General features: G+C 40.6%; 2 protein-coding genes across 2 annotated transcripts; both read left to right on the top strand.

Annotated features, from left to right (window-relative positions):
• The first annotated feature begins 16,486 nt into the window (after positions 1-16,486).
• Positions 16,487-18,443, top strand: LOC145052394 (jacalin-related lectin 19-like). Its single transcript, XM_079000223.1, has 5 exons — positions 16,487-16,525; positions 16,644-16,646; positions 17,155-17,202; positions 17,813-18,025; positions 18,138-18,443. The coding sequence occupies exons 1-5, from the start codon at positions 16,487-16,489 to the stop codon at positions 18,441-18,443; spliced, it is 609 nt and encodes a 202-aa protein (XP_078856349.1).
• Positions 17,818-19,237, top strand: LOC145072713 (agglutinin-like). Its single transcript, XM_079019206.1, has 4 exons — positions 17,818-18,025; positions 18,138-18,425; positions 18,510-18,733; positions 18,811-19,237. The coding sequence occupies exons 3-4, from the start codon at positions 18,608-18,610 to the stop codon at positions 19,069-19,071; spliced, it is 387 nt and encodes a 128-aa protein (XP_078875332.1). The 5' UTR covers positions 17,818-18,025; positions 18,138-18,425; positions 18,510-18,607; the 3' UTR covers positions 19,072-19,237.
• The last annotated feature ends 4,217 nt before the right edge of the window (positions 19,238-23,454 follow it).

The raw sequence follows: 23,454 nt of genomic DNA, 5'->3' as shown, positions 1-23,454 counted from the left end.
AACCCTACTCGTGGCTACTCGTCGAGTATGGCATCAACTTGACGAGTTCCCTTTCGATTCTAAAACTCAGGCTATCTGCATCCGACTCGCCGAGTCGTATGAACAACTCGAAGAGTTGTTCTTGAGCTAAGAAGATTGCCTTGGACTCGCCGAGTTGTATGAACAACTCGTCGAGTCCCTCCATTACTGAGTCTGACCTCCAACTCACTGAGTCCACTCTACTACTCACTGGTCCCCACTCGGCATCACTCAAAAGGGGAAAAATCGGGGACTCACGACTCGACTCGCCGAGTCGTTCTTCCGACTCGCCGAGTCGCATGCATGCAGCTACTCTAAACTCGATTCTGCTTGAATCCAGCGCATAAAACTTATAGATCTGGGCTCCCTTAGCTCGATTAACACGTAAAGATTCTATCTTTACGTGCCCATATGCACCCATGAAGATTAAAAGGCTCAAAAAGCACAATAAAGGCTAGATCTAGGGTTCTCAAGCAAGGAAACTTCGAAAAGGCACTAGATCAGGGCTCTAACACTCCTAAATGAACAGATCTAAGGATATCTCGACCCAACAAGGCATCCATACAACTATAAAGCTTGGAAAATACATTAAACTAGCCTTAGAGGTGTTCTAATGGAGGTTTTAAGCACAAAACAGGATAATTCCGAGACATACCTCAATGAACTCTGACTTTGGCCTTGGATCTTTGCTCTACACTTCCTCTTTTTGGTCCTTTCTTCTTTTTCTTCTTCAATCCTTCAAGAATCCACACAAAACACTTAGATTATACAAAGGAATGGTTTAGGGTTTCTCACAGGCTCTCCGAGGGTGAAGGAGGCGAGTTTGGGGCACATACATTGCTTAAATAGTGAGCAAACCCGGGGATTTAGGGTTTCTTCCTGGCAGGCGGACTCGCCGAGTCGTCGACTTACACGTGCTCGAAATCCCGTCCCTACTCGACGAGTCGGGCTATAGACTCGCCGAGTCCCTCTTGAAAACTTCTAAATAAATACCATGGAAGCAACATACCAAAGACGGGTCGTTACAATTCTCCCCCACTTGTCTCAGACTTCGTCCTCGAAGTCTGCTATGGATGAATCTGCAAATAACTCCAGGTAGTGCTCTCTCATCTCCTCCTCAGCCTCCCACATCCACTCAGACCCCTTCCGGTGCTGCCACTGCACCTTCACTAACTGAATTACCTTGTTCCTCAAGGTCTTTGTCTTCCTGTCCAGAATCGCGACCGACCTCTCAATATAATTCAGGCTGCTATCAACCTGAATATCTTCTAAAGGAACAACTGCCGACTCATCCACCAAACACTTCCTCAAATGAGACACATGGAAAGTGTTGTGGATCTGGTTAAGCTCTGCTGGAATATCCAACCGATAAGCAACCCGACCCACTCGGGCCAAAACCTTGAAAGGACCAATGAACCTGGGGCCCAGCTTGCCCCTCTTCCGAAACCTGATGACACCCTTCCAAGGTGAGACCTTCAGAAGGACCATATCGCCCACCCAGAACTCCAAGTCTGAACGCCTCCTGTCGGCGTAGCTCTTCTGCCGACTCTGCCTAGTCTGCAGTCTACTACGAACCTGCTGAATCAACTCGGTCGTCTTGAGCACCACCTCTGTGCTCCCAATGACTCGCTCACCGACCTCGCCCCAACAAATCGTGGTCCTCTACTTCCTCCCATAAAGCATCTCAAAGGGAGGTCGATCAATGCTCGCATGATAACTGTTGTTATACGAAAATTCCGCTAACGGAAGATACGTATCCCAACTGCCACCGAAATCTAGGACACATGCCCGGAGCATGTCCTTGAGAGTCTGAATCGTCCTCTCGCTCTGCCCGTCCGTCTGAGGGTGGAAAGCGGTGTTGAAATGGAGACGAGTACCCATCTCGTCGTGAAACCGCTTCCAGAATCTGGATGTAAAACGGACGTCTCGGTCTGACACCACCGATACCGGCACTCCATGACGTGCCACTACCTCACGCACATAGATATCGGCTAACTTTTCCGCCGATATGCTCTCCTGGATCGGTATGAAATGAGCACTCTTCATCAACCGATCCACTATTACCCAAATTGAATCTACCCCACGTGCGGTCCTGGGAAGCTTGGTGATAAAATCCATGGTGATGTCCTCCCATTTCCACACGGGAATGTCTAACGGCTGCATCTTGCCGTGAGGCCTCTGGTGTTCTGCCTTGACCTTCCTGCAGGTCAGGCACCTCTCTACATACCATGCGACATCCCGCTTCATGCAGGGCCACCAATAATCGGGTCAAAGATCTCTATACATCTTCGTCGCCCCTGGGTGGATAGAAAATCGAGACTTATGAGCCTCGTCCATCAACACCTGCCGTACTCCTCCCCAGTACGGTACCCACACTCTCCCATGAAGGGTCAACAACCCCCGACTATCATAATCAAATGAAGCTACTCAGCCCACTATCCTCTCACATTTCTGTCTCTCCTTGAGGCCCTCAACCTGAGCCTCCCTGATCCGTTCCAACAACGGAGTAATCACTATCATCCTCAGACATAAGTCTCTGATAGGGGCTGCTGTCACCTTGCGGCTTTAAGCGTCGGCCACTACGTTGGCCTTCCCTGGATGGTAAAGGATTTCACAATCATAATCCTTCAGCACATCCAACCACCTCCTCTGTCTCATGTTTAGATTTGGCTGATCCATAAGGTACCTCAAACTCTTGTGATTCGTGTAGATGGTACAACGGACCCCATAAAGGTAATGTCTCAAAATCTTGAGGGAAAACACAACCGCCCCCAGCTCTAAATCATGGGTAGGATAGTTAGCCTCGTGAGGCTTCAACTGTCTCGAGGCGTAAGCTATCACATGGCCTCGCTGCATCAATACTGCTCCCATACCTGTGATTGATGCATCACAGTAGACTACAAAATCCTCTACTCCCTCTGGCAGGGTAAGGATCGGAGCCTCGCACAACCTCCGCCTGAGGGTCTCAAATGCTGCCTGCTGCTCAGGCCCCCAACGAAACACCGCCGACTTCTTGGTCAGTCGGGTGAGCGGTACTGCTATCTTGGAGAAATCCTGAATGAATCTCCGGTAATACCCTTCCAACCCTAGGAAGCTCCGAATCTCGGATGGAGACTTCGGGACCTCCCACCGCATCACGGCCTCTATCTTGGCCGGATCTACTAAAATACCCTCCTGGTTGACGAGGTGACCAAGGAACTGCACCTCGCGCAACCAGAACTCGCACTTGGAGAACTTTGCGAAAAGTCTCTCCCTTCTCAAAACTTCTAGCACCTCCCTCAGGTGCTCCTCGTGCTGCTCCTGTGTCTTGGAATACACCAAGATATCATTTATGAATACTATCACAGACCGGTCCAGCATCGGCCTGCACACACGATTCATGAGGTCCATGAACGCGGCTGGAGCGTTGGTGAGCCCAAATGGCATCACCACAAACTCATAATGACCATACCTGGTCCTGAAAGCAGTCTTCTGCACATCCTCATCTCTGACTCGCATCTGATGATACCCGGAACGTAAATCGATCTTGGAAAACCAAGACGCTCCCTGAAGCTGGTCAAACAAATCATCTATCCTCGGGAGTGGGTAACGGTTCTTCACTGTTACCTTATTCAACTCCCGGTAATCTATACACATACGGTGCGACCCGTCCTTTTTCTTCACAAACAAAATCGGAGCTCCCCAAGGCGAACTACTCGTTCTGATAAAACCTTTGTCCAGCAGCTCCTGCAACTGCGTAGACAACTCCTGCATCTCATGAGGAGCTAATCTATATGGTGCCTTAGCTATCGGCACCGCACCCGGGATCAGATCGATCCCGAACTTTACCTGTCTCTCTGGAGGTATTCCAGGCAAATCCTCTGGGAATACATCAGGGTAGTCTCGCACTACCGGAACATCATCTACTGCCACCTTACCCTTCTCCCGGGCATCCAAAACATAAGCTATATATCCGGCGCAACCCTACTGAAAATAGCGCCTCGCTCTCGCGGCTGAACAAAAAGTTGGTCCGCGTTGTGGCCTCTCGCCCTGAATCACTAACTCTCCCCCACTGGGAGTGCGAACCCTCACTAGCTGCAGCTCGCAATCAATCACCGCCCCATTGGGACTCAACCAATCCATGCCGACTATAACCTTATTCCCTCGCAGGGGAATAGGGACCGAGTCCACCGAAAACTGCTCGTCGAACAACTAAAGAGAACATCCTCTATGCACTCTGGCGACCCTCACGGTCCTGTCATCTGCTATCTCACCCTCTAGTGGACAATCCAGCTCCCCTGGAGCTCTACTAAATCTCTTGCTAAGCGCTAGCGATACAAACGATCGGGTAGCCCCCGAATCAAATAATACTGTAGCAGAAATGTCGTTCACAGAGAACGACCCTATACAAAACATATAACCATAAGCAATAATCAATCAATAATAATATAGAGATGAAGGGAAGATACATACCCGTCACCACATCAGGAGTCGCTCGTGCCTCCTCTGCTGTCATCTGAAAAGCTCTACTCTTCGCCACTGGCGCCTCGGCTCGGCCCTGCCGGCCATCTGTAATCCTCAAAGTAGCAGGGGCAGGTGCAGCCACCTTCCCTGCTGCAGCTAAACTCGGACACTGGGACTTTTTATGTCCCCTCTGATTGCACTGAAAGCAAATCAGATCTGATGCAGCAATGGCGGTAGCAGGGGCCGTACAATCCTTGCTCAAATGCCCAGTCCGACCGCACTTGTAGCAGCCGGAACTCCCTGCCTTGCACACCTCATCGTGCAATCTCCCACACTTGCCACATCAACCGTGGCTCTGCTGACTCCTAGATCTGTGATCTGAATCCTTGGGCTTTTTGCCCGAACTACCTGTACCCGAAACCGCCTCCGGTTTCCTCTTCTTCTCCATCTCAAGGTCAATCTCCCTCTCCCGAGCCCTGACAATCATGTCATCCAGCGTTTTACAGCTGGACCGGCTCACAAACTGGCGGATATCGCTCCACAACATCTCATGATAACGGGCCTTCTTCATTTCTTCATCGGCTACATACTGAGGAACGAGAAGAGCCCTCTCCCTGAACTTGGCGGTGATCTCCTCCACGGTCTTTGTAGTCTGGGTGAGGTCCTGAAACTCTCTGGCTAACTGCTACACCTCAATAACCGGTGCAAACTCCGCCCTGAACCTGGTAGAGAAATCAGCCCAGGTCATGGTATCTAGCGCTGCATCATCTCCAATGGTATGTCCGACCTCTTCCCACCAATCCCTTGCCCTATCCTTCAGAAGACAGGACGCCAATCTTGATGGGTTTTGGTCATAAGACATCCTATGTGCTCATACAAACCCTAATGCTTGGATCTAGGTTTCTCTATTGTACATGCTTTGAATCTAAGACTATAAACCCTAATTCTAGCATACAAGTAATCATATTAGATATTATAATAGGTTTATAATGTTACCTTGATTGTTATGTAGCAATAACAATCCCAATTCCTCCTTGAATTGACTTTGGAAGGCTTAGAGTCACAAGTGTCACTCCTCTAATGGTTCACAAACACTATAAGCAAGAGGATGAAGAGGAGAGAGGATGGAGGCTGCCCAAAACGTGTTCTAACCCTAGAAAAGAAGTTCCCCACGTTTTTGAGCCTTAAGGGTTCTATATATAGTGAGGCTATTAGGGTTATCTAACAAGGAAACCCTAATTTGGTTGCTTAAGCCCTAAGCAACCCATAGACTCCGTTTAATCAAGCCTTTGGACGATTTCCTTATGGGCTTCCCATAAGAATTCGTCCACCTCTTGATTTAAGACAATCCATGGCCCAAATTGCAATTATCTTATAATTATAATTCCAGTCCCTTAAGTTTACTTATTCTCTTTTAGTCACAAAACTAATTACTAATTAATTCTTGACTAATATTAATTAAACAATATGATTTCTCCTTTAATATATTATTCCCATAATATATTAATAAATCATATTTAATCCTTTCTCTCCATAATTCATCCTATCAAGTTGCTTTGGTGAAGGCAACCCAAAAGGACCATGCACCATCGGGTCAAGTACATACCAAAATAGTTATGGACTAAGACACTAATCCAACAGTCTCCTACTTGGATAAGTCTAATAACTATTCTGCGTATGACTTCAGATCCTGATCTGCAATCGTAGCTTTCCAAAGCCGCTGTCAACTCTGATCATATCAGATACGCGTGTCCTTAGATAAGGGATCATATATTCCTCCATTCTAGATATCATATGAGATATGATTTCTAATCATTCTCTCTGTACTATATCTCGATTCCCGATTTATGACGACTGACTAATTGAACAAATTAAATTAGCCCTAGCCCGACCGATCATTTACGTTTGTCATCACTAAACCATCGGGGGCCCAAAGATATCGCTTTTATCCTACCTTGGATAAAAGGAACAGATAAACTTTGATACAGTTCTTGCTTGCACTCACTCACCAAATCACACACAACAATATGTTTTATAACACCAAGTTACTAGTGCGTTTACATATTATCAATGTGCATCCGATTCGCAAGATACAACTCACACATCTCGGTTTCAAGAATATAAGATGTTATCGTCTCACCAATCACTCGTGATACAATTCATGGAGTGATCCAAGTGAGCGTGGGTTTAATCCAATGCTCAAATTCATATTCATAAGCACTCATGAACGTTGCAGCAAACATTTGCTTATGTCTAATGCTCTTTAGACAATCCACACACCAATTCACGACAGTCTTCATTCATATCTACTTCCAACATATGAACGACTGTGGCCCGTTTGAATAATTCGATTATTCTTAATAAACTCAATTATTCTGGAAGTCAAAACATGCAAAGTGAAACACAAGAATAATACTAATCCCATATGGCCTCAAACCTTTGAGTATAAATAAAACACCTTTTATTTATCACCATATTGATTACTCATTATTTGTCGTTTCGGGTAATCAACTTCTTACTTGAATTATTACACTTGTCCCATGCTCCTAGCATGCACACAATGTTTACCTATGGTTCTTACTTTGTGAAATAGATCACATTGAACACATTTCCAATCATTCTCATTTCACAACTCCAAATCCTTTTTCCATAAGTGAAAGAACATCAAATTCTTGTTACTTATAGAATATACTAGATTCTAACATTCTATGCAACTTATCCTTTCGTAATGTCACTGCACCAAAGTCACAAAGACTATTGCCAATGATATTACAAAGTCTTTTATCGGAAATTGTTACAAGAAAATTCCTTAGATATGATGTCTCTCACTCAAAGTACATTCCTTTGAACATCCTTTTGCATAAAAGTTTCTAATCTAGACATGGATTTTCAATATTTAATTTCCAATATGGACACGCTTCCATATTTTCCATATGACAACTCATTCTTAATAGAATCTTATCTATTCATGATAATGTCGATATGGTCCATTCAATATGGAAACATTTCCATATTTTCCAATACTATACTTCCAACTACTCACAAGCGACCAATCCTCGTCGAACTTTGGATTGTCCTTTGATAGTTGTTTAATTATTTTAGTCAAAACCGATTCTAGTCCCTTTTCCCTCTAAATGCGCTAGACATTTGGAAAAATTTTAGAATAGTCAAACATTAAAGCATTTGCAATCGATCCTATACCCGAAGCGTATGGGACACGACGCATAATGTTTTATTTGCTATGTTCTCAAAATTCAAATTGTGAAGAGGAATGCCGTAATCATAATCGAAATTTTAAGAACACACTATGTACCTTTGACTAAATTTATTAACATTTCTCAACCTAATCCTTTAGATCTGAAATGAAGCATAATATTCTCTCCCTTAATTATAGCAAAACAACTTTATAACCCTTACTACTTTGCAAGGTATAACTCTTCTTTTCTATAATTAATATTGCCAACTTGCAATACGTGCCTTAATAATCATACAATCATAACATTTATGCTCCCACTATCATGATGATTATTATAAAACATAACAATTATGCTCCCACTAGCTTCGACATGTATTCATAAACATCTTAACTTTCAGAAAAACAAGACCTATTGAATTTCTTAAGTTCATGTTGCTAATACTTAATGCTTTGATAATCTTTTATCAAGGCTTCTTGAACTTATACACCTTTGCCTTAGATAGTTCATATGTGTGTGTAAACAATTGCCAAACCTCACAATTCAAATTATGGAAAGGGATACCGTAACCATAATCGAATTCGAGAATGCAATTTTACAATCACTATCTTCTTAAAATCTTTCTTAGTGAAAGCATTTCCTCACAATCATTTTCATGAAGGAAGAAATCTTATGACACTTAGATTTAAACGGTGTATTTGTTCCTATCGATTTCTTGCCTTTATGGTAGCACAACTGCCCACCATGTCTTCCAAGTAGTTAAGCAGCTCACCTTTTCTTATCAATGTACTTTCCATTGATCAAGGTTCTTGCCTTTTATGCATTCAAATGAGAACTCATAGGACTCACATGCATAATTAACTCTATTAGAACGGCACATAAACAAAATAATGTCAACACGATAAGTTGTAAACCTCAACTCGTGCGCTAGTGATGATTGATAGGGTTTATTTGATTTGTTCTTGAAACCTTTCAAGACCATTAAGACTCCCACTGACTCCTTGACATATAAGATTTTCTTGTCAAAACATTTCTTGACAAACAAATATTCAAGAGTTAGTTTAGCTTTTATCAAAACTCTTCATAAATTGGTCCTAGTTGGTCTTTGTCTTATCCAAGACATCACAACTTTCCACATTTGATGAATGTTACAAACCTTTTTAATACTTTTCACTCAATGTCACAATCTTAACTTTAAGACTTGTTATTGGAACGAAGTATGATTGACTTCTTGATTTAACCATTTCTTCAATCCTTGATTCCTCTTCTTAAACATACAATTGTACTAAGACTCACTTAGAGGATCAATTGAGATATGATTCTTAATCATTAAGACCTATCATAAAGCATAAAAGGTACTCTCCCTTCTTCTTAGAATGGAGAAACTTTTATCTTTCTTCCTACTTGATTCTTCTTATTCGTTTTGCTATTGATTTAAACTTTTTCAATCAATTCATAATTACACTTAATCTTGTAAGTGTAATCATATTTACTAAACCTTTAGTAAATCATGACGAATATCTTTGTTACTCTTATGGTGGACTTGATCAACATGCAACTTTGTGTACTCGATCTCCTAGTCCTTCACTTGACACTTTGTCAATGAATTAGTCTAATTTCCAAATATGAAATTTCTCATTCATCGTGCAACCAAGTTGCATGATTCCAAGTTTCCATCCAATTGAAACTTGGGCGATGAGAAACTCTCCCTATTTGGTAAATTCTCGACTTTCCATAATTAACATAAATAAGAACCAAATCCATTATTGTTAATAATAGAAACATTTTAACATCAATTTTTCATACACGCCATTGCAAGGATAAATAAATAAAATTTAAAATCAAAATTTATTTTATTGCGGAAAAATTTGTCCTTACAATGCAATTCATTGAAAAACTATGCTAATACATCTTTCTTAGCAATCTAATTCTAACTCTAAGTAGTAGCTTAAGAATCTAATCTTCGAGAAACGCGATCGAAATCCATTCCTTCACGGTTAGATTTTGCTCACTTCTTCCCTTAAGCTTCCTTTCTTTTCTTCGATCCTACAAAACATCAATTGTAATCTTATCACATTATGTATTAAGAATCTAGAATAGAAGCTTAAAAGAGTTAGTCAATGGATTTTACCTAAAGCAGAGCCATACGTTTCGACTCTCCCATCTCTTAGATCTCTTAGGTAAATAGGGCAACTTCGTCTCCAATGCCCCTTCTCTTGGCAATAAAAGCAAATCGACTCTTTTGGAACAGTACATGGAACTACTTCAGACATTGCCTTTCTCTTATGATCAAACTTTTCGATCATTGCATGTCTTTCATTGCCATTGTCTATATCCATGGAGGTCTTGAAGGCAGATTCACCAATCAACTTTGCTTTTCTATTGCGCCAAATCATTGCTGATTCAGCAGCAATAAGCATATAGGTGAGATCTATAAGGTTCACGTCGTAGTTCATCATATAGTATTCTCTTACGAACTCACTATATGATTTAGGAAGTGACTGAAGAACCCAATCAACAGTCATTTCCTCACAGACAACGGATCCCAACATTCTTAACCTATCAATGTGTGACTTCATTCCTAGGACGTGTGCACACACCTACTTTCCTTCTTCATGTTTACTTGCCAAAAGGACTTGAGTGAGCTTGAACTTTTCAAGCCTTTGAACTTGTGGGTTAGGGAGAATAATTGGAGGAGGAGGAGGAATTGAAGTATGATCTCTTGTTCCTCGATCGAATCGTGGAATATCATCTTCATGTGGAATGCTTGTTCCACGTGATTTGAGAAGACCATAGTTGTCGAACTTTGACATCTACAAAACGGGAGAAAAAAAACAAATTCAAGTTAGTTGATTGATTGAGTCCTTAGCAAATCACCCAAATGAGATACTAAGGCTAGGACCCAACACAATATTCTACAACTCGGGAGAGGGATGCCGTAACCCAAATTGCAGAACATTTGAAGGTAAGTGAATGACGATTCACTAATTTCCACCACGAAAAACGAAAAGAAATTTAAGTTTTAAATCTATGAAAACTCCTAGATCCTTTGAGATTCATTGAACTTTCAATGGCATGTTTAAATCTCGATATGCCCCTCTTGTTTGTGACTGGGATGCCGAGGATCACAAAGCGGGTGTGAATAACCATGCAAACTTACATGGTGCCCTCACATGTTACAGTCACCTATTCGATGTTCCGGTAAACCACACACGCTCCACCGAACTATGACCAACATTGAGTCACCCTTTTCTACCTTTTCTTAGACCCATTTAGTGTGCCGGTAAACCACACACGCTCCACTAACGTCTTCGCAAGGGCACAAAGTGTAATTTCATGGAATTGCATCAATTCACTTTTGCCTAAGTAACTAAGATTGGGAATTTTATGAAAACATTTAGTTACTATTATACTTCATTATACTTATAATGGAAGGATTTGTCCTATCCTACCCGTTCGGCTAACGACCCTCCATTAGTCAAGAGTGCGGTGGGTAAGAGTGGATACCCATTCAATCGCCATTTTATAGGCAATTTCCTTAAACATCCCTTATAGACTAGCTTCGTGAATGAGGCCTACTAACGGTAAGACTGACTTTTACTCATACATATATATATATATATATATATATATATATATATATAATGTTAGACTTTTAATGTTATATATAGTATAGGGTATATTTTACACTTTTAAAATACTAGGTGGTCTAATTTAACAATTATACTTTTAATTCAATTAAATTGTAAACCTAAACTTTTATGGATTTATTAAACCTCTTCTAATTATACACCTTAATTAATTAACAAAACCATAAGGGTGTGATTTGAACTTTTTCAAAACTTTACTAGAGTTTTAGAATTTAACATTCCTAATTAAACTTTTAATCAACTTTTAAATTCCAAAACTTGAGGGCAAGTTTTGAAACATTTTAACACATTAGGGTTTAGAATTTAAATATACATCAAAATTAAACTATTTAATCAAAATTTAAATTCCAAAACTTGAGGGCAAGTTTTGAAACCTTTTTCAAAACATAAGGGTTTCACCTATTTAAATTTCAAAACAACAAAACTTTTGGGTTCAAATTTAAACTATAAAACCAAAAGGGCAAAATATGAAACTTTTCATAACAACAAGGATCAAATAGTTTAAATTAACATTTAATCACATAATTATCCATATTTGATTTGTTTAATGATTTCTTGCAAAACAATTTATCAATTTAGTCAAAATAATTAATCAATTATCTTATAAGGAAACAATTATCTTATTAATTGATAAATATCTTCAATTAGATCAAAATTATAGTCAAATATATCATATAATTGGATTAATATTGATCTAACATGATAAGGTAACTATCCCAATGCAAAAACAGCAAGAAATCCCGAGATAACCTTCATCTGACGAATTGACTCGTCGAGTCAAGCCTGGACTCGTCGAGTCACCTTGGACTCGGCGAGTCCAGCCTCCAGAAACCCAAAAAACGAATTTTCCAGATATGCAATGCATCAATACAATTGAAACCAAGCTAGGCTCTGATACCACTGATGGGTTTTGGTCATAAGACATCCTATGTGCTCATACAAACCCTAATGCTTGGATCTAGGTTTCTCTATTGTACATGATTTGAATCCAAGACTATAAACCCTAATTCTAGCATACAAGTAATCATATTAGATATTAGAATAGGTTTATAATGTTACCTTGATTGTTATGTAGCAATAACAATCCCAATTCCTCCTTGAATTGACTTTGGAAGGCTTAGAGTCACAAGTGTCACTCCTCTAATGGTTCACAAACACCATAAGCAAGAGGATGAAGAGGAGAGAGGATGGAGGCTACCCAAAACGTGTTCTAACCCTAGAAAAGAAGTTCCCCACGTTTTTGAGCCTTAAGGGTTCTATATATAGTGAGGCTATTAGGGTTATCTAACAAGGAAACCCTAATTTGGTTGCTTAAGCCCTAAGCAACCCATAGACTCCTTTTAATCAAGCCTTTGGACGATTTCCTTATGGGCTTCCCATAAGAATTCGTCCACCTCTTGATTTAAGACAATCCATGGCCCAAATTGCAATTATCTTATAATTACAATTCCAGTCCCTTAAGTTTAGTTATTCTCTTTTAGTCACAAAACTAATTACTAATTAATTCTTGACTAATATTAATTAAACAATATGATTTCTCCTTTAATATATTATTCCCATAATATATTAATAAATCATATTTAATCATTTCTCTCCATAATTCATCCTATCAAGTTGCTTTGGTGAAGGCAACCCAAAAGGACCATGCACCATCGGGTCAAGTACATACCAAAATAGTTATGGACTTAGACACTAATCCAACAAATCTAACCTTGTCCCCCTCGGGACACCTGCTCGTGCGGAAAGCGTTGGCCACATCCGCCAACCATCTAGTACTCGCTATGGGGTCCTGCGCCCCGTGGTAATCTGGAGCTCCACATGCCCTGAACTCCCTGAACGTAAGTGTGCGCGACCCCATCATGGCCGCCACCTTGGCACGGAAGGTGCCCAACCTCTCATCCATCAGCTCTAGGATACCCTCCTTGATCGAACCGAAGATCACAGGAGTCTGCTCCAGTATGATACGAGTAATCTTTGAATAAAGAAACTCTCTGGTCTGCTCATCCATACGCTCGGCCCCCGAGCCTGATCCTGATCCCTCCCCGGCACCGGTACTGCTGTCTGCTAGCCTCGAACGCAAAACCACCATTCTAAAACACATCATGGAAACATCAGAAAACTGAAATATCTCAAGGGATCATTGATACTACTACTAGCTTCCTGGTCTTGCCTCAGACTTCCTTGATTCGAGTACGGATCCTCTGCTTTCAGTAGTACGGGCCCATACTACCTTCCATATCTATCCGTACTTTCCTCAAGAACTGCCTTGACTCCACCAAGTCACTACTACTACTACTGATCTCTGCTACTCTCATCCTAGGCTTGCCCTATGGAAATCTCTGACTTCACTCAAACCAGTCCTCAGTTTCCGAAGGCCTCCTTATAATGCTAATTAGCCATCACCTGAATACCATCATATGTGATGAGGCTCAGATAATCCTTCGAGTAAAAGGCTCGTCCCTACAACGGTTGGACTCAAACAAGAGCTGTGCAATAGGGTCAAATCCAACACTCTGAGATTATTCAACCCTGATCACATGTGATGTGACGTATTCACCTAATGGCTAACTCCCATCACTCGGAGTCCCACAAAGCACAAAGCAAGCAGCATTCAGACACAAGAAACTACTCAAGCAATTCTATCCTCAGAACGAGAAAATTGTACTAGCATACAATGCTAAACTCATACTATCAGGCATAACCTAAACATGCTATCCTACTGCAGTCTACTCAATACTAGCATGCAATTCTCATAAAGCTGAAACACATATAGCAGACACATAAGGCATCCTCCTAGATCCTTAGTCCTATACTAGCATGCTGTTCTACTGAAGCTGAAACTGAAACTGGAACTAAAACTGAAACTGAACTAATAAACTTGTATGGGTAATTTGGGAGTACTTACTTGAGCTCGGCTGATCGCATGCACCACACCCTTATCTCTTTTAAAATTTCTTTTCTTTCTAAGTGCTTTTCAAAATTTCTTTCGAAAACATTTTCTTTTTTGAAAATCTTTTTATCTTTCCCTTAGTTTGAGTTCAGATACACCTGGAAGTGTATCCGAATCCCTCAAACCAAGGCTCTGATACCAACTTGGAACATCCCAAAAAATACGACCCGAAAATTTCATTTTTTTAATATAACAAAAATCATAAAACTGCGTATCACATAATAAAACCATACGTTGCGTATCTCAAAACCATACTAAAATACTATGAGAAAAACTGTGTCACAACTGTATCAAAACATATCTAAGAAACTGAATCAACTCCCAGGACAAAAACTGAAGCTGTGGTGTGTGCGATGCCATCATCCCGAGCTCTTCCCTTTACTTGCGGAAGTACCTGAAACCAAAACTGAAACCGTAAGCACGAAGCTTAGTGAGCTCCCCCAAACCACCACATACCACACAATAACAAATAAAGCACATACTGGGCCTTGCCCACTGCATCGGACCGAAGTCCGGAACTGATTGCATCAGACCGAAGTCCGGAACTAACTGCATCGGACCGAAGTCCGGAACTGACTGCATCGGACAGAAGTCCGGAACTAACTACATTGGACCGAAGTCCGGAACTAGCTGCATCAGACCGAAGTCCGGAACTGACTGCATCGGACCGAAGTCCGGAACTAGCTGCATCGGACCGAAGTCCGGAACTGACTGGGACCTTGTCCCCTGCATCGGACCGGAGTCCGGAACTAACTGCATCGGACCGGAGTCCGGAACTGTCTGAACATAGCATAACATAAACATGTATTTGCTAACATAACACATATACTGCATCGGACTGAAGTCCGAAACACATAACACAAACATGCTGGAATCACAAAGACATCAAGCACTCTAACTACTGCATCGGACTGAAGTCCGGAACTACTGCTAACTAAACGGGCCGGAATTGTGGCCGTAGACCCGTTTCTACTGGAAGGAAACTCATCTCGTGAACTGGCTGCTGAGTGTATGGCTCTGGAAGCTATCTGCTGCTGCTCCGGTATCTCCCCGGCTACAATTCCATAAACACACTCAATCAACTACTAATAACTGAATTGGGGTAAAATGACTCGTTTACCCCTGGTCAAAGTCAACTCTCCCGGTCAAAGTCAACCTACAGTTGACCTGACTCGCCGAGTTGGGCCGCCAACTCGCCGAGTCTTTATTCTCACTTCTCAACCCTACTCGTGGCTACTCGTCGAGTATGGCATCAACTCGACGAGTTCCCTTTCGATTCTAAAACTCAGGCTATCTGCATCCGACTCGCCGAGTCGTATAAACAACTCGACGAGTTGTTCTTGAGCTAAGAAGATTGCCTTGGACTCGCCGAGTTGTATGAACAACTCGTCGAGTCCCTCCATTACTGAGTCTGACCTCCAACTCACTGAGTCCACTCTACTACTCACTGGTCCCCACTCGACATCACTCAAAAGGGGAAAAATCGGGGACTCGCAACTCGACTCGCCGAGTCGTTCTTCCGACTCGCCGAGTCGCATGCATGCAGCTACTCTAAACTCGATTCTGCTTGAATCCAGCGCATAAAACTTATAGATCTGGGCTCCCTTAGCTCGATTAACACGTAAAGATTCTATCTTTACGTGCCCATATGCACCCATGAAGATTAAAAGGCTCAAAAAGCACAATAAAGGCTAGATCTAGGGTTCTCAAGCAAGGAAACTTCGAAAAGGCACTAGATCAGGGCTCTAACACTCCTAAATGAACAGATCTAAGGATATCTCGACCCGACAAGGCATCCATACAACTATAAAGCTTGGAAAATACATTAAACTAGCCTTAGAGGTGTTCTAATGGAGGTTTTAAGCACAAAACAGGATAATTCCGAGACATACCTCAATGAACTCTGACTTTGGCCTTGGATCTTTGCTCTACACTTCCTCTTTTTGGTTCTTTCTTCTTTTTCTTCTTCAATCCTTCAAGAATCCACACAAAACACTTAGATTATACAAAGGAATGGTTTAGGGTTTCTCACAGGCTCTCTGAGGGTGAAGGAGGCGAGTTTGAGACACATACATTGCTTAAATAGTGAGCAAACCCGGGGATTTAGGGTTTCTTCCTGGCAGGCGGACTCGCCGAGTCGCCAACTTACACGTGCTCGAAATCCCGTCCCTACTCGACGAGTCGGGCTATAGACTCGCCGAGTCCCTCTTGAAAACTTTTAAATAAATACCATGGAAGCAACATACCAAAGACTGGTCGTTACAGAGAAGGTAAGCCTCCGGTTGTTTAAATTGAATATCCATATCCCTAAGTTTTATTGTGTCACTTGAGAGTTCATTTAAAAAGTTTTTTTTTTTTTTTTTTTTTTTGGATCTGGTTGTCATATAGGATGTATAGAACTAATTTTTTTTATTAAATTTGTTTGGTAAATTAAGTAATTAAGGGCCTTAATTTTTATTTTTCCCTGGATCTCAAATCGGCTTCGACCTGTCTGTACGTGGTTCGAGGTGGTTTCTTTACTTTCCGGAAACCATTAATATATAAGGTTATATTTTAAAAAATTCTAACCACTTTTGAGATTTAATGGAATTTTTTTTTTTTGATGTTATAGCTTTTTCGTTAATAATATGTAAAAGTTTTCTAAAATAATAATAAAAAAAACTAGAGAAAATTACTTTTTTTTTTCGGGTTCCTTTCGTCTCCTTAAAAACAACCCAACTCAAGGGGGAACACAACGTCACAACGTTACTTCCATTCCCTTTTGTTTCAACTTGAGAAAGTACGTTAGCAATTTAATTTGACCGCACGTTCGTTATCTTGATGGGCCAGACATCAAAGAGTCGCTTCATGAGCCCACTAACTACACACTATATATGCCTTTCTTTTTCTATTTCTTCAGTTTATGCTTCAAATTGCTTGTTATTCACCGGAGCATTCAGTTGAGAAGGTAATTAGGATTTATCCCTTTTATTTTTATGATTACTGCGGTTTCAGATAAACAGTATTTGCGCATATAAAATTTGAAAAATGGTTGAAATGTTCATATCCTATCGAAGAAATCAGAAAATACTTGTTTAACTTTTAAATAATTCGGGAGTTTATTGTTTATTACTTTTATACTAATGACTCTGTTCCTGTGTATAAGGGTCCACTTCGAATTGGAGAAAAGTTCAATATGATTGTCTCATTTACATGAGTTCTCGAGTTTAAATACAAGAGAGAAAAAGATTTTTTTTTTTGAAAGAAATGAAGAGAAAGCATAGTTTCTCATCAATGGCATATTGTTATAACCTTTTAATACGAACTATTCCATAGTTATCTACATATAAACTGGGACGGAGATATGAAATCACTTTGTTAGTGTGACCTTAACATAGATTTACTATGACTGATTGTTGCAGGTAGTGGATGTCGAAATATAGAGATCTCAATAGCGCATGATGGTAGGGTTTCCTTTCTTTTTTGTTATTGTTCTTTCTCGTGTTGTTATTTTATGGATAAAATGATACCCATTTTATTGCTTTATAAATATATTATGGGTTTTGTATGTTCTGAAGGGAGATACAACCATTTTTGAAGAATGCATAGCTCTTGGACCATGGGGTGGTGGTACACAACTAGTGGTGAAAGATTGGATTTTTATGCCAGACGGGTTTATTAAAAAGATTACAATTGGATATGGAAGGGTTATTGATTACATAACATTCCAAAGTGACACTCGCTCCACTATCGGTACAGCTGGCAAGATTGGGTGCCAAAATTGTGACATGGTAAATGATCAACACATGTTGTAGCATTTTTGCATGCATACATACATATATATGAATCATGATACACGAGGAGGGAATTTCAAATGCGTGTCTCACTTTCTTAATTATGCAGATTTGCATTCAATACCCAAATGAATATTTAACTTCGATAAGTGGGGCGATTGGCATCCATGAAGGTTCTCAAGTAGTGATGTCGGTATGCTTTCACACAAATAGGAGACAGTATGGCCCATTTGGCTCTGCGGGTGTCACTGGTTTCTCATACGATGGTAAAGGGGGGATGATTGTTGGGTTTCATGGACGTTTTGGCAAATTCATTGATTCAATTGGGATATATGTGATGCCTAAATCACTAGCATTATATCGAAACTGTAAATCTGATAACAAATCCGGACATAAGGTTCATTTCATGGTTTAAAAAAAACTTATTTCCTAGATTATTTTTAGTTGTCCTAAAGTTAAAGTTTTCTTGTATCTATTTCAGTTGTTGATAATGGGATTAATGCCGAGGGATGTAGGACCTTGGGGGGCTTCTGGAGGTAAACGCTGGGATGATGGAGTTTTCAACCATGTGAAACGAGTATGTGTTCACTTGGGGAAGTCTTGTATGTGATATATGGCGTCCAATTTGAATATGTTAAAAAAGATGGTAAATCTTTTTCTTCACCTGTTCATGGTGGTGGAACAGGTGCAGAGAAAACAGAACAGGTATGTGCAAAAGTATACACTGTTTTTCTTTTTACATTTGTTTCAGGCTGATCATAGCATAACCATGATCTTGGCAGGTTGATTTGGATGGTGCGAAAGAGTATTTGACTGGGATCTCGGGGTTTTATGGACCCGTTGAGGGATTTAGTGGATCGAAAGGTATAACATCAATTGCTTTTCACACAAACAAGAAGATGTATGGGCCTTACGGAAAAGAAAGGGGTGAAGCAGGGTATGCATATTTCACCTCTACTGCATCTCCTGGGAAAATTGTTGGTTTTCATGGCAGAAAATCTGACTTTCTAATCGCAATTGGTGTTCATATGGAGTATTTCTAAAGATAATGATGATGGAAGAAGCATAGACCTTTATCTATAATGCATGAATGAATAGATGATAATTGCATCAAACTTGGTAGTCCAAATTTCTTTTGATATATGTTTTTTTTCCCGATTGGTACCTAAAGAATTTGCATCCAAACCTTTTGAAGCTTATATTGATCACTAGTTGCCATGTTCTAATATTGACCCTGTTATTTTGTGGAGTGTACTAGAAGGCCCTCTTACGCTTTGCACAACTGTGAACCTTCATTATCAATTCCCCTTAAATCTACACAACTATATTCCACATGAACATTACAATTGCATGTCTACCACTTCATCCAGTTTCGAAACAGTCTTAAAATAAAAACATATATAAATGCGCTTCATCATTTTGCATGTAAACTAGAATACAATATAAACTTTTCAATAATCACAATTCACAATCGCACGAGGACCATTTCATCTAAGTAAATAATGATCTCTACTATGCATGTGATCTAGTATTAAGCTAAAATGATCATATGTACTTACTACGTTTATAACATTATGTTTGCATCATCAAAATACCATGATAACAATTACTCTATCACATATACTAGTGTAGCCTTGCTTGTGGTTCCATACCAAAAGTTACCACTTATACATATAGTCATGCTTTTGGTTTAGATTATATGAAGTTTTCTCTGTACAATGTAATAAAGTTAGTTATGAATAGATTGGCAACTTAATTGAAAAAAAATTGCATCCATCACGTTATGCATAAACCAATAATTGCAGTGTGTATCCATTTTTAAAAAAATAATGCATAAACATACCTCCTGTTAGTACACAATCTATCGACAAGTGTTCCTCAGAGTGAACACACTAAAACTAGATCTATTTTTTTTATGTTAATTTACTAGGTTACAACTTGTAGAAATTACGGGTAAAAAAAACTATTGATAATTTAAAATCATAATGAAAAATCAAATATTTGTTAAAATATATTAAATTACAAAAATAGAAGTTTTATTTTTCCAAACCGTTGAAAAAATCTAGCTATTTTTCATTCAACGGTCTTATGTAAAAATTTTTATATGGGACAAATATGTTATTTTGAATGTTTGTTCTCTAATTTTGTTGTAGTTACACGTTTCTTTTTTCTTTATTACTTTTTTTCTTTATGTGCAGAAGGTAAAATTTATTTCTACGTAGAAGAAAAATCACATAACTTGTCAACTGGTCTGGTAAATATTTCTAATGACAAAAAAAATAGGACTTTTAAAAAGAGAATTTTGACATAATGCTCTCTGTTAATATTTTGTTGAAAAAGACGTACACATAAATACTCGATAACACAAACAATGATCTAATTTGGTATTGATTTATATTACTCAGATTGGCATATATAAGGTTAGAAGTAATGCAAACTTTTTTTTATAAGTGTGTAAATAGAACACTGGGCAAGCTATGATTGTCATTTACTTAGTCAACACAATTGTTTTTGCATTTTGCATAACACACCTAAGGTTCTCATGGTTATGATAAGCCCAAACCATTCTTGGTTTATCAAAGAAGGTCCAGGAAGCCCAAACAGGGGACAAACCCAATTCAGGAGGCCAACTGTTAGAATCGTGGGGGAGGAGCATTTATGTATGTTGATTGGTCCTTTATTTTGTTTGTGAGCATTATCCTTAAATGTCAGTTCTGCCCCAAGGGCCACGGTGGTGCTGGAGGGTATTTGCTTTTTGCTTTAGTCTAGTATTTATACTCCCAATTTTGGTTGAGTAAGGGCATTGAAAAAGCTTGTAGTGAAAACTATTTTGGAGAGATCCTTGCCTCTCGAAAGCATGGAGTTTATCAGTCTTAATTGAATTAGTATTTCATGGTTTATCTTTGATTTTGTGTGTTTTTCTAGCTTATCAATTGGTATCAGAGACATGGTCGCTCCCCAAAATTATATGGCTTCCTTGGAGAAGAGGCTGGAGACGGTAGAGGAGAACCTGGGAGCCATTTTGGATGAACAACAACAACAAAAACTGGTGAATCAACAACAAGCCAGAGCAACATAAGACAACAAACTCATGCAGAATGAAATCATCCGGAAGCTCGATGAGCTAGTGGGAAAGATGGATAAGCTAAAACGAGGTAAGAGTGCTGAAACTCCAAACTCTGGTATTAACACCCCTGTCTTGACTGGTATGGATAAGACTCTCACCCACGACGGCCCAAGACCTAGTGGGTCCAACAGTGGAATTCCATAACTTGTGTTCGGCTCCTTCAAGTGAATGAATCAAGGAAGGGGAAGGTTTGAGTACAAACACAGGAAGGTGGACATGCCCACCTTTGGTGGACGTGACCCAGATGGGTGGATCTTGCAAGCGGAAAGATACTTTGCCATTTATCAACTGATAAATAAAGAGAAGATTGAAGCGGTGGTTCTCTGAATGGGGATGCGTTGGCTTGGTTCCGATGGGCAAGCAAACAACAAATGATATCTTCGTGGGAAGACATGAAAACCATCTTCCTCAAAAGATTCCGGCCGGTCCAGGATGGAAACTTGTATGAACAGTGGTCAGTGCTCCGACAAACGGATACAGCGGAGGAGTACGTCCGGAGATTCATCGAACTATCGGCACGGAGCAAGTCGCCTTGGGGAACTTTATTGATGGACTTCAATCCCCCATCAAAACAGAATTACCGATGTGGGAGCCTGAAAATTTGGGTCGAGACTTCCATTTAGCCCAACAAATTGAAGAAAAGAATCGGTCTCTTCTAAACAGTGGATATGGTATATTGAGTCCCAAAAACGGATCTTCGGTTAACCATCGCACATTTGGGGGAAAATCGTCTATCCAAACAACGGGAACATGGGCACGATCTGGCAGCGAGTATAAGAGGAATGGGAATCTGGAAGACAAACCGTTGACGGAGGCTCAGATCAATGATAAACGGGCTAAGGGATTGTGCTACAAGTGTGATGATAAGTGGTTCCTTGGTCACAAATGCAAAACACAGGTCAATGTCATTCTGGTGGAAGAAGAAGAAGATGCGCCAGGGGAAGAAGCAGTTGGGGGTATTGAACCCAACCTGGACTCCACCGAAGTAAGGCCGACTGTGGAGGTCTCCTTGAACTCGGTGGCTGGGTTGACATCTCCGAAAACGATGAAGATCAGAGGTTCGATTGGCAACCATCAGGTGGTAACCCTAATTGACCCAGGGGCCACCCACAATTTCATATCCACCACTCTCGTTGCTACCCTAGAGCTCCCAATTAGAGACACTGAACCATATGGAATACGAATGGGAACGAGAGACAAAGAAGATGGTCGTGGGATATGTCAAGGGGTCCTCCTACAACTGCAAGACATCGACATTTTAGAAGACTTCCTTCCTTTGAGACTCGGAAGTTCTGATGTGATACTAGGGATGAAATGGTTAGAAACATTGGGGACCACTCGGACCAATTGGAAGGAGCAAACTATGGAATTCACGTTGGGAGACCAGCTCGTTACGATTACAGGAGACCCTTCTCTGGGAACTTCCTTAGTATCAGTTAAATCCATGGAAAAGGGAGTTGCGAAAGGTGAAAAGAGGGGCGATGATTGAGCTCAGCCACATTGAGACAGGGGAAATCCTGGGAAGAGAGATTCCAGGATTCTTGCAACAAGTTATACATAAGTTCCAAGGCGTCTTTAAGGAACCGGAAGGGCTGCCACCGAGAAGGCATATAGAGCACCAAATTGTGCTTCAAGAGGGTACCACCCCAATCAACGTTAGACCTTACAGATACCCCCACTTTCAGAAAGAAGAGATTTAGCGGATGATTAAGGAGATGCTCAAGGCTGAGATTATCCAACCCAACAACAGCCCGTATTCAAGTCCAGTCATCCTGGTAAAAAAAAGGATGGATCCTGGAGGTTTTGTGTGGACTATCGGGCTCTGAACCGGGTAACCATTCCCGAAAAATTCCCTATTCTTGTGATTGATGAGCTCCTCGACGAATTACACGGGTCAGTGATTTATAGCAAGCTAGACTTACGATGTAGCTATCACCAGATTAGGGTGCGGGCAGATGATACCCAGAAGACCACTTTCCGCACCCATGATGGCCACTACGAGTTCAAAGTTATGCCATTCGGGCTTACGAACGCTCCCGCAACCTTCCAATCGTTGATGAATGACCTATTTCGACCCTATTTAAGGAAGTTCATTTTGGTGTTCTTTGGCGACATACTCATTTATAGCCAGACTGAGGAGTTACATGTCACACACGTGGAGGTCACCTTGGAGATCTTACAACAGAATCAACTCTATCTTAACATTAAGAAGTGTGAATTTGGCCAACGCAAAATCTCATACTTGGGTCATGAGATTTCCAAGGAGGGGGTAGCAGCCGAGGAATCTAAGATAAGGTCT

This window comes from Lactuca serriola, chromosome 1 (assembly GCF_051521515.1).
Source record: "Lactuca serriola cultivar US96UC23 chromosome 1, Lser_US96UC23_V15, whole genome shotgun sequence".
NCBI lineage: Eukaryota > Viridiplantae > Streptophyta > Magnoliopsida > Asterales > Asteraceae > Lactuca > Lactuca serriola.
The sequence above is the reverse complement of the archived record's forward strand: the minus strand, read 5'-3'. Positions and strand labels throughout refer to the sequence as shown.